Source organism: Fundulus heteroclitus, unplaced genomic scaffold, assembly GCF_011125445.2.
Source record: "Fundulus heteroclitus isolate FHET01 unplaced genomic scaffold, MU-UCD_Fhet_4.1 scaffold_228, whole genome shotgun sequence".
NCBI classification, from domain to species: domain Eukaryota; kingdom Metazoa; phylum Chordata; class Actinopteri; order Cyprinodontiformes; family Fundulidae; genus Fundulus; species Fundulus heteroclitus.
In genome coordinates this window covers 206,580-218,705 of record NW_023396640.1, presented here as the reverse complement: position 1 = coordinate 218,705, position 12,126 = coordinate 206,580, and the positions used below count along the sequence as shown (strand labels likewise).

Here is a 12,126-nt window from a genome sequence, read left to right as displayed (position 1 = left end):
GCACTGGATTTTAACTGAAATGTGTCTCGCCTTTTTAAAAAAGAGTTGTTTCAATGTCGGGACAACACTTATCCACCATCAAAGAAACAGGAAAAAATAAAAATAATAGAACAACAAGCTGCTCTGATGAGCAAATTATGAACAAAATTCAAAACACTTTTGCAGATAAAGACACTTAAGTTAAAGTATTTGCAAAAGAAAACAACAACAACAAATATACCCTAATGGAAGTGTGCACTCGTATTCAGAAATGGTTGAGCAGTTTTGAGACTGAAAGAAAGCACAAAAGAAAAGTTCATTCATTGTGAGCTATTCATCTCCAGTGTTGATCATTTTCAGACGACCACCTCGTTCTGGTGATGTCCAGGAGTTCATGGTGCACCAGGAGGAGGAGATCAGGTCAAACATTTCACAACAGCCACACTTTAGTTACATTTCTCCTCTCTTTGAGTTTGGTGAATAAAAGACCTTTGATTCAATTTGAATGCGTATGGAATCAGTTTTAGCGATGCGTTTTTTGTGTTTCTATCATGTTCCCTTCTGATATTTATTTTTGTTGGACTTAATCTCCGAAAACTAAAAGGAAAAAAAAAAGAAAACTGATCCTGTGTCTTTTTCTCGCTTTCTCTCTCAGGAAAACAAAAAAGTTCAACTTAAATACTGTAAAACTCCACAGTCTCTTTCCCTTTTTTCTCTCTCTAAATGCTCGAATTGTTCATGAAACAGTCACTGCACAGGACTCTGTAGTGTGCGGTGTAGAGGAGGGGTCTCTGCTTGGGAATATACGTCCTCCATATTCGGATGCGGGACCCCCACTGGTGTCATTCTTTTCTCTTTTTGTCTTCTGTTGCAAAACCAAACGCGGACCACCTCTTTTTCCAGCTGCAGAGTGCCGGCTAAAGTGCTGATTTCATGAGCGGATGGCTTTGGGCATTTCAAGAAGTGGTTCTCCAGCGCCCCTTTCACCCCCACCTCTATGGAGGTCCTCTTCTTTCGTTTCCTGCCCTGCGCAGCGATCTTGTCCAAATTGGTGGGGCTGCCCGTGTTCGAGTCTGTCTCCTCCAGCCACTTGTTAAGCAGTGGCTTAAGTTTGCACATGTTCTTGAAGCTGAGCTGCAGCGCCTCGAACCTGCAGATAGTGGTCTGAGAAAAGACGTTTCCGTACAGGGTGCCCAAGGCCAAGCCCACGTCCGCTTGCGTAAAGCCCAGCTTGATCCGCCGCTGCTTGAACTGCTTGGCGAACTGCTCCAGGTCGTCGGAGCTGGGCGCGTCCTCGTCCGAGTGGTCCTGGTGGTGGCTGAAAGCCTGCTGGGGCGACTCCATCTGGTTGTCGTGGCTGCCCGTCTCGTCGTGGAGCGGGTCCCGCATGCCGTGGTGCAGGGCGCCCGGCTGGGGGCTCAACATCGCGTTGAGGTTTGTGTATCCGGGCTGCGAGTAGACCAGCGACTGGTGGCCGTTAGACGCCGGAGACAGCGGGGACAGGTGGTGCGTCGTGGCCGGCGCCCACGAACCGTGGTGCGCGCTCTGCGTCTGCTGGTGCACCAGGTGGGATCTGTGGTGGAAGCCGCTGCTCAGGTCCTCCCTGCTCGCCTGAACGCCGGCTTTGTGCTCCTGCTGGCCGATGTGGGTGCCGCTGGACCAGTCGGTGTTGGACGTGGGCAGCCACTGGTGGTGCGTCAGGCTCATCGGGTGCCCCGTGTTGGTGGCCGCGAGCCCCTGCAGGTACTCGTGGTGCATCATTTTTTGCACCTCTCTGTAGGTCGTACCCTGGTGCATCCTGTCCGAATCCGGATGCATGAGCGGGTTGGACGGTAAGGAGTTATTCCTCGGGATGTACTGAGCTGTTGTCGCCATGGCTCCAACTTGGAAAACTGACGAGCGCTTCGGAGGTCTCCGGGCTTTAGAGCCAAAAACGCAACAACCTGCTCTGGGAGGTCTTCGGGAAGAGCGAAGACACGCCTCCCCTCAGCTTGTATTGGCTCCTCTCCGACTCAAGCCCACTGGAGAGATACTCAATAGGCGTATGCTTTCAGAGGACAGCGTGCGCGATGGATGGAGGTCCGGTGTTACATATGTTATAGAAAAAACATATGTTCTACTTATGAAATGTCTCTTTGAGTTTCCGTGCGCACCTGCGCAACGGACACTGCGTGTCTGCTAAATGCTCTCAGCTAGAAGGTGAACAGGATCTGCGGCAGCGGGGTCTGATTGGGACTCCACAGTTCTGGATCGGTTGTTTAGCAAAATAACAAAAATAACCACGTGGGGGAGTACGGAGATCTTTTTGATCACCCCCCCCCCCCCCCCCCACACACACACACACACACTCCAGCCAGCACACACGCGTGCACCTTTACAATAGGTCACTGATGATCACAGAGCTCCTCATTTTAAACTGATTATAAGGCGCGATCCTCTCCAGCTCTGCAGCCTCGCACACGAGAGGCGCGCAAACAAGCGGCCGTGAAGCGTCTGCGCGCGCGCTTTTGGAAGAAGAAGTGTGACAAATCTGAGAGCATTTGCTCTGCATCAAAAGCCTCTTCGTCTGTCACTTATTTGTATTGTCTTCAGTAATTTTCAATGTTGTGTGATCTCATCATCACCACCCACTTAGTTATGATAGGCCAAGATGCGCGCTCTCTTGTTTTGCGCTCTTTTCTCTCACTCTCTGTGGAGAGAGCAGGTGACATATTAAACAGGAATTATTCACATGATTCAGTCACCAGCACCACCTGAGAGGGGGAAGTAAATGAGAGCCCCCTTTAAATCTGCTAACCTTATATGCGAAATATTTGTTAGAAGATACATTTAACAAAGGAGAGGACACGCCTCCACCAGGTACATTTATCTAATTCTGTATTTGCAGATTCTTCTTTGCAAGATTTGAAAGTCACTTTAACTCTGACCTCTCGCAAAAAATAACTAGCAACATTATAAAACTTTTGAAATTGTATTATGGGTTTGCTGTGCCACACCAAGATTACAAGCCCCCCCCTCCCCCTTCCACATTTAAAAGCGTTCTGCATGCGCTTTTGAAATTTTAGCCCTTTATTTTTGAATTGAGGTAAAATTATAACTACCTAATTTCTATAGCAAGTCAGTTTAATTTAATTTCGACATAATCCCTGACAAGATGTTCAACTCAACTCTTGTAATTTTTTTTCAAATATCATTTATCTTTTGAAGCATTGTAACTTAAAGAGATAAATCTCTTGTTTTTTTTTCTCTCTCCTCCTGGCTTACTCTTCTCTTCCTCACCCGGTTGATCTGATTATTTTTCCCTTCACGTTTTGTCCCAATAGCAAATTACCAATTCTATGAATTGCAAAGCAGCCTCAGAGACGCTGAAGGGGTAGAGAGGGGAGGTGGAGGAGGTGGTGGTGGTGGGGATGCAAAGATTGAAAGGGATCTTTGCAAACACAATCACGTTCTTAAATGGAAATGCGGGGCTTTAAACAAATCTTACATCTCTCCCCTTCCATTCGCCCAAAACTCTGCAATCAGGCGCATGTTCCGCTCCTTCTAAAACAGGAGCTGCTTTTTGGGGAAGGTGCCATTTTAATCATTCACCTAAAAGAAATGTTTTTTTCTTTTTCCTTTTTTATCTCAGCCCCATGCGACTGTTCTTTTTTTTTCTATTTACAGGAGTTACTCTGCTCTGCTGTTCATTTTAATCCGGAACTTCATGACTAAACGGTAAGTTGTCTCTTTTCCGTGCCGGATGCGTCCTCGCTGTACTCCTTTTCTCCTCCGTTAACAGTGTAGTGTGCATGTGTGAAAGTGTGTGTGTCTGATGTGTGCGTGTGTGTGTGTGTCAAAATGTTGGCCGGGTCACAGGTGCTCGTCATCATCTCCTGAAAGGCGTGGTTTTTGCCCACGCGTCCTTTGTATTTATCGGAATACGTGGGGGGCACTCTTTACGCATCTTCTTGGGATTTTACGCATTTTTATCAATGACTTAATCCAATCCATCACCTGATTTATAAATTAATATTTCTTAAAAAAAATATTTCTTAAAAAAAAATCTGAATCAAAGATGAATCTGTTCCATGAAAAAAAAAACGTTTTTTTTTTCATGGAACAGATTCATCTTTTATACCATGATAAAATTAGGCTTTTAAAATATAATCAGTTGTTTGAGTATCGTAAGGAAATATAACAAAATGACAAATCGATTATGTTTTATATTCCAACCACCAAACTTCTTAGAGTCTGTGTGTAAAACCTCTGAGGACCCTGCGCGTCGCTTGCACTCAGGGACCCGCAGCTCCACGCAGCTCTCAGTTAATAAAGACGCGTTTGCCATTCAGTCACTCTTGTCTCCTCCAGTCTATAAAAAGCGCTGGTTTCTGCCACACAGACCCAGGCTTGTGCTGTGCCATGCCAGTGACTAGCTGCTGGAGAAGAGAAAAGCTCCAGATGCTTTGGGCCCTTTTTTTTGCAGGGGAAAGAATACGGCCTTGTTGTTGCGCTGAGGTGCATTTTTGCCAGGACGCACAAGGTTTCCATGGTGCGCCCGATGAAAGGGGATCACACAGAACTCAGCTGTGAAGGGACGGGCCGCACAGGGAAAAGAAGGCAAATGAGCGCGATATCATGGGTTGAAAAGGAAAAAAACAGTGAATAAAGGATGAAATTACTGAGTGCTCTGAGAGTGAACCGCGAAGATGAGTGTTGAGGAAGTTGGGTGACCTCCTTTAGGAGCAATAAGTCTTCTTTGTATCTGTATGACATCACGGTTTTCTGATTTATTTTTGACTTTTTAGATAGTTTTCACCGTGAGACAGCTGCGGGAATGCGTTGCAGAATATGAGAAACGCGACAACTGGCAGACTACATGGTACGTTTTTATTTCCAAATTATTTTTGCAACTTATTTAGCATCAGCATTTCACTGAAGCGTGTGAATGCTTTCCAGTCTTCCGTAGTTTAGTGATATTTTTTTAAATGCATTTTTTACGCAGTGATGTCTTAACCCACTTGTTAATATAAAGTGTTATTGTCAGGATACAAGTCAACCAACAGGACCCTTTCGACCCTGCAATTAACCAAAGTTCCTCACATATTTCCGGAATACATATGGAAAACAGAACCTAGTAAAATCATCACAGTTTCCAACCTTTTCAGTCAAAATATAGAAAGGACTCAATTAATCTTAAAACAAAATAAAATGCGTTTTCTGAATTTACATCTTTTAAACTGGTTCGGAAGCGTAAACTTTTTATTATTATTATTCAGAGCAGTGGCGTTACTAAATGGGGGCGGGGGGCGGATCCGTGGGGGACAGGGGTATGGGTGTACACTGTATTTCCCCACACGTCTAGACATATCATATGTTTATTTATTTATGCCATATTTTGTCTATTTTATGGCTACTGTTTAAAAAAAAGTTTTTACTTCCAGGAATTTAAGCAAACTATAATAAACAAAGAAAAAAACAGAACTTTACTCATACACATGCACTCAGACGCAGACATTGAAAAGTATTGAGGCATCTGGTCAGAAACGATTTGCCAACATATAGACACAGGTGAACATTTTCAGAACATCAGCTGCTGGCAGCATATGTATTGAGGGTTTGCTAAGAGGCCCACATTGTGTAGTCCCCTTGAGCTCCAGTAGGTTCCAGGAAAAAAGCTCAGATTCATCGCAACAGCAGAACCAAACTCTTGAAATTGTATTGTGAATTCACGTGTTGGTGTACCACCTCATAATTGTCAGTGCCCCCCCTTATCTGGTCCCCCCTTTTCAAAACTTTCTGAAGCGGCCCTAGATTTGGCCTCACTCTCACTACAGATCAATAATACCTTTTCTTAATTCCATGGGGAACATTTGGGGCAGCAGCAGGAGCGTGTTTAGATTTTAAAATTCATGTGATGTCCCTCCTGCAGAGAGTGGAATAATATTCACCAAGTCGTTCAATCAGATAATTGTATTTTGTTTTCACTTTTTTTTTTTGACAGGCATGCGTAATAGGCACTAAATATGCAATTGCCAAAAGAAAAAGCTGCTGGTTGGCCATCCATTTTGAACACTAAATCGTCCCGTTCTTTTCAGGTAACTTTTTCCCTTTTTTTTTTTTTTTTTTTTTTTTTTGGCTAATGAACTTGGGCTACTCTGCCAGCATCCCCTTGAGAATGCAACTAAGGAAGAGGGAGGGGTGCGCTTTTCTTGTGGTAAAAGGTGCGAGTTTCCTCTATCTCCCGGCTAATTAGGCGGGGTCTGAACACGCCAGAATGAATATTCATGAAAAGCACCAGCGTGCAATTAGTAGAGGAGAGAGTTCCCAACTTCAATCCCAAAACAACGCAAGGCTTGCAGGGGAAGCGGGCTAGAGTTCCCCCCTCCTGCTCCATGTGTCTCTGCTGCTGGAGCACTCTTTGAGCCCTCAACTTGTACTCGCAGAGCTTATCAGCCGGTCTCACACTCCCTCCTCCTTTTCAAAGCAGCCACCATCATAAGTGTTTGGACCACTTCATTTGAATCTCCATGTTGGGAATAACAGCTAATCCAATTAGATTTGTCAGGAACTTCTGAGGTGGCTTAAACAGAAAGTTTTTTTGTGTGTTTTGAAAGCTTTTGGAGGTCTTTGGATTCACCTTTTTTTTTACACCTGGAATTTAATTTACATGCATTTTTAAAGTAATAAAGCAACAGAAACTTTACTATAAGAGATTTGATAACAAAAGTTAATCCGGCTTTAATTGACACCCTATTCTTATGGCGCTCTCAACAGAGGCTGAACCAGTACCTGTGTGAGAGATACGTGAGCACAACACAGCAAACCGCTATAAATATTCATCAGTAGTTAAAACGTTCAACGTAAAATAGTTATTTTAAAAAGCAGGATGATAACATTTAAGTTATGTGTGCAAGCTAATCATTGCAAAGCAAATAATGCATGTTTATAGCTGAATCATCAACAAGTCGTGCCATAACAGAGAGTAAGCAAGCCAACATAAGCCTAGCACCTAGCTACATCTCCCTTTAGACTTAGAAAATACTTTATTGTTTAACTACGCATTCACAATGTACGTTTGAGCAAAATTTTGTTGCATGGCTCCGAGTAAAAACAGAAGACAAAAGAGAAACATTATAAATAGAAGTATTTGTCATTTATCAGGAATGTAGCAGCAAACCAAAAAAAATCAAAAACAAAACAACAACATTTTTGTATGTGCTGAAAAGTTATGTGTAAGGCCATATACGTATTTATGACTAGGTTTATATGTATAACAGGTGGTGGTGGTGTGTGTGTGTGTATGTGGGGGGGGAAGGGGGGGGGGTTATTAGGAGTTTAGCAGACCTTTGCAAAGATCCATTGCAGAATGGGCAACGCATCTACTTTTGTACCCTCATGTGGCGAGAGAGATACTTTTTGAAAATATATTATAAAGTTACACGTTCTACAAGTGAAATATCACTAGAGCATTAAATCAGCTTTTTAAAGTTCAGTTCACCCTGTGTTGTATCTAAAAAAACCCAAAAAGAAACTAAAATATTGGTCTTTATTTTGTAATTTGTAACAATTTTTTAACAAGATTTACAGAACTTTAGAAAACATTAAATGAATACATTAACCCCAATAAATTTGCTCAACTTCTTTATTGAATTATTGAGAATTTATACATTAACCATATAATTACATCATTTCAATCTAAAGAATGTGTCTGTTTTTGTCATGATTTACGGATGAGATGAACCCGGTATTCAGCCAGACACAAAAAGTAAGATGAACAGGATTTATTGAAGGAGATGGTGAGGGTGGATCAGGCAGGTGTACAGAAAAATAGTCCAGAGCAGAGTTCAAAGCGGTAATCCAAGCAAAAAACCAAAAATGTAAACAGGGTGCAGGCAGACTCAAAAAACAGAATAGGATCAGGCAAAACACAGAATGCTGGATGGTTCTTACCGCAGGGAAACAGGAGGCATGAGCAATGATACATGTGTGAAGTTCCGGCAACCAACAGAAAACTGAGGAGGGTTTAAATAGGCAGCAGGACAGGTGAAACCAAGTGGCTCTAATTAACTAGGACAGGTGACAGTGATTAAAGAAGGGGAAGTGACTGAGAGAAACACAAGCTTTAATAAAAACTAATAGAGAAGACCAGATAACTACAACAGTAAACAAGCTAAACATGATTCCAACACAATAAAACCTAGAAACAGAACTAACCCTTAAAGCAGGAAAGCTAACTTAACCAAAATATCAGCAAGAACCAGAACAGAACATTACAGTTTTTGGCAGACATAGTTTTAAAAGTACTGAATAATTCTTTTTTGTTGGAAGACATGATGGAATTATGGAACAAAACCTTATTTGATGGGATTCCTGATTTAAGCAGCTAATTGAAAGCAAGTAGTGCCGTTTTTCCTACCAGATTTCCAAGTATTATAACTCTGTGGGTATCTGTGAGTTTCATGTCACTTGTTTTAATGTTTCAGTGTCTTGCATGTCGAGTTCAGTTTACCTGAATTGTTGTGTGTAAGGAGATATGGTAACATAAAGTTGATCAAGTCAAAGTAAAATAATAGAGTGCTTATCATAAATTAGAGAATCTTAGTGTCACAAACAAATTGCCGTTTACTTTGTTAGCCGGAGTTCAAGAGGTGCACCAATCAAGCGTTTCTGGGTTGTTTCCGATTTTGCTTTCAGGTCTGACCTGTTGATTCCGACAGAACCTGATCTGGATTCTAAGCACTCGCATAGGACTAACGCATAAAAGAGAAGCATTAACGATCTCTAGGCTAATTGATTACAGCGAGAAAATGTATCGAAAGAGCTTTGCATATTACAGGTTTTTCTGGACCTTAAATCAGATCTAGACATACAGTTTGGGAGACGGTACTTTAGATACACACTTTTAGGCCGTTTCTGACATCAACACGCCGCCGTTTCAAATCCTTTGTATTACCAAAGATGCACACATCTGGACTCAGAGCCTACAAAGCTCCGGTCTACCTGTCTGTGTCATGCCAGTCGGAGCCTCAGCCCATGCGTCTGGCTGCCTGCTCGTCTGCCCACCGAGGACCCCCAATCCTCTGCTTTGAATTCAAGGTGATTCTTATCCCCGACCCCCTCCTGGCCCGGCGCGTTTGCCTCTCGCCTCCATAAAGACGTGTTTATGTATGTATGTATGTGCAGAGAAGAGCACGAGGAGGTTTTTCAAGGGTTTTGGGGGGGGAGATAAGCAGAGGAATTTGAGGCCAGTGAATATGGATGGGGTCCCTGCTTTCAGAGAGCACTGCTGATAGAGAGGTAAACAGCTCCTGGCCAAGAGAAGGAAGGAGAGGGGTGGGAGGTGGAGGGATATGCTTGATGCATGCACTGGCATACATCTGGGGCTGTAACTCCCTTTCTTCCCCTCCCTGTCATTCATTCTTGATCACCGAGAGCTATCTGTCATTATTTCTTTGTCGCGCTTCCCTTTGGACAATCCGGTGGATTTGGATGATGAGTTTCCATTATCAATGCACAGGAAGTTTGGTGTTTACAAATCAGATTTTTGGCTCAGAACTTGCAAGTTTCGCAGCGTGAAGAATGTACGTATTGAGAACAGCCGAATCAGTACACATAAAGGTAGCTTTTCATTATTTCTCTTTTATTTTTAATCCGAATCCCATTTCCAAGGGTTATCTCTACCCCTAGCCCTGCCCCTCTCTCTTCCCTGGGCCCCCAAAGAGAGTCGGCACATTAATGTAGGGAGTCCATAACCAAATTTACTACCAAATTTACTACCAAAATTTAACACGGCTCGACTAATACCTCCTTTTTAATCGACGTAAGTGAACACACTTACCATAACGGATGTTAAAGCTTACATCAGGGAATATATCAGTAAATTATAAATTTATTGCATTAATTCATAGCAATACTGAATGTTTGTTGCTTCATCAGGAGAAACGTAAGCACCTTGTCAACATATTCTTGCTTCTTGAACTTTTTCACATTTTGTGACATAACAACCACATCATATAGTATTTTTTTTTAGATTGTATATGACAGAACAACATAAGTAGTGTATAATTGTAAAGTGGACAAGAAGAATAAATTGACTACTGAAGTTTTTTGGCACATATATATATATATATATATATATATATATATATATATATATATATATATATATATATATATATATATATATAAAGCATCATAAGGATCAAGTGGACACATTAGTCACCCTTAAAAGTTCCCAGTTGTAATGTGACAAAATTTAGAAAGTTTAAGAGATATGTGTACCTTGTGGGGTTCTGTATGTATATGCCCTGAACGCACTTGGAGCAACTGATCAGCTGCTTAGTTTGTTTATGCATTGGGCCATTGCTACAAATAATCGAGATAGTGGTTAAAATCAAAGGTTAAAATATCCCACTAAGAAATGTGACGCTCCATTAAGAAGCTTGTTCAATCAGTTCTTAGGGATTCCTGACATGTGAACATGCATGACTTAATATTCTCATACATGTCATGTAAACCATTATACGTACTGTAGCAAAAGCCAGCCCACATGATTTTATTATTCCTGTGAAACTGAAACAAAATATAACACAAGAGCTACACTATTAAAGAATAAATCTACTTAAAAAATGACTTTAGATCTTTAATACGGTATTGACAATATACTAAATCATGTTACAAAGTGGCTGTTGTAGACTTCAACTTTACTAATCCCTTCAACATATTTAAACATAATGATGCAAGTACTGTAATGTATGTCAACATTTCATTTAGTACAATTATATTTCAAACCAAGTGATTGTTGTGTTATTTTGGTTAAAAAGAGGAACATTTGCAATTCATTTCCTTCTTATATTTGCTACTTTTCAAACCGATTAACAATAATTGACAGTAATAACAAACAATACTTCAAACCACTCATTACAGAGGCCAGTGTGCCAATAAAGAAAGAAATAATGACATAAATCCAGAAAATGTTTATATTGGTGTATGGAACTGCAAGTCCCATACTTTTCCTGTGTGTTTAATTGTACCCACCCTCCCAAAAATATCTTCCTTGTCCCTTTCCCCATAGACACAACTGAGACGCCTTTCCCCTCATAAACATATAGGTTTAAGGGCTAAGAGCGAGCGGAAAGGGGTGGATGGGATTTTGCCCCTATTCTCTCCTCGCTTTATCAGTAAAGTCCAGGACTCTGAATACCTTTCTCTCCCTTCTTGTCTCCTGACAGACCTTGCTTTGCTGAGCTGCTTGCCAGCATGGAGGCCACGACCCCAAACCGACGCTCCAGGAGTGAGTGAACGTGCCTTGCACATATTGCCACAGTTCGTTACTGTATGTGCAAATATCCAAACACGAAGTAGGAAGCTTTTCATCTTGACTCATTTCATTTCAGCATCCTCATCTGCTCTATTCTGTGTGTTTTCCATCTGCTTCATTTGACGATTTCAAGTGTGTTTGTTCTTATCCTCTGAGTCACAGTGGTGCGAGTTTCTTTGAAACAGGTTTTTTTGTCTTTCCGGCCGCACAATTAAACAGTGACTAAACTTTACTTTATTTGAAGAGGAACATCTTTTTTTTTTTCAGTGCACTCTCGGTACGCCCTCTTTGGCCCAGGCTTGCCTTTGGGGCGACCGCTTAGGTTTACTCCACTCCATTGCTCTCTTGGCCACAACTCAAACACAGCTTTGCTTTCTCAAACACACACTCCAAACACGCACACTCAGGAGAACTTCCACACTAAGGCCCCACCGCAAAGTTATTAATGAGCTGTTTAATTTTAATTAGATAGTAATTCATGTTAATGCCTGCTTAATGGAGCCAAATAATTCCCCTCGGTCACTCGGGGTCTTTATGCTTCATTTACCAGCCCCTGCAGTTATTCTCTGGCTTTTGTTTTTATTTTACATTTTCAAGTCTTTTTTTTTTTTTTTTACTTATTTAGTTTTTTTTTCTATTTTAAGCAGTGCCTAAAAGATTAAATAGTCCAAAGGGAAGCATATGGGGTGAGTGAAGTGTGTCTCCTTAGAGCATGAACCAGAACCCTTATGTTTGTGCTCATTTTACTTCAAGGGGCTGTTCTGTGTGTCTGTGTCAAATGTTGAGCTTCTCAGCCACCCACACACACACACACACACACACACACACACACACACACACACACA

The 12,126-nt window shown here is 41.7% G+C and overlaps 1 protein-coding gene and 1 long non-coding RNA gene across 7 annotated transcripts in view; one reads left to right on the top strand and one right to left on the bottom strand.

The window, feature by feature from the left end:
- Nucleotides 1-676: 676 nt before the first annotated feature.
- Nucleotides 677-1,927, bottom strand: pou3f1 (POU class 3 homeobox 1). The gene has a single exon (XM_012875031.3). It carries the CDS (start codon nt 1,852-1,854, stop codon nt 727-729), a length of 1,128 nt encoding a protein of 375 aa, XP_012730485.1. The 5' UTR covers nt 1,855-1,927; the 3' UTR covers nt 677-726.
- A 1,483-nt stretch (nt 1,928-3,410) lies between these two features.
- The window catches only part of LOC118559114, a 42,765-nt gene continuing 34,049 nt past the window's right edge, over nt 3,411-12,126 (top strand). Inside the window, exons 1-5 of one of the 6 annotated variants that reach the window (XR_004928656.1) lie at nt 3,411-3,550; nt 3,646-3,696; nt 4,767-4,840; nt 5,963-6,056; nt 11,193-11,254. This is a non-coding gene — a long non-coding RNA (uncharacterized LOC118559114). Of the gene's footprint in view, nt 3,697-4,766; nt 4,841-5,962; nt 6,057-11,192; nt 11,255-12,126 lie in introns of all 6 variants that reach the window. The other 5 variants (XR_004928654.1, XR_004928659.1, XR_004928655.1 and 2 more) reach the window with 5 other exon arrangements.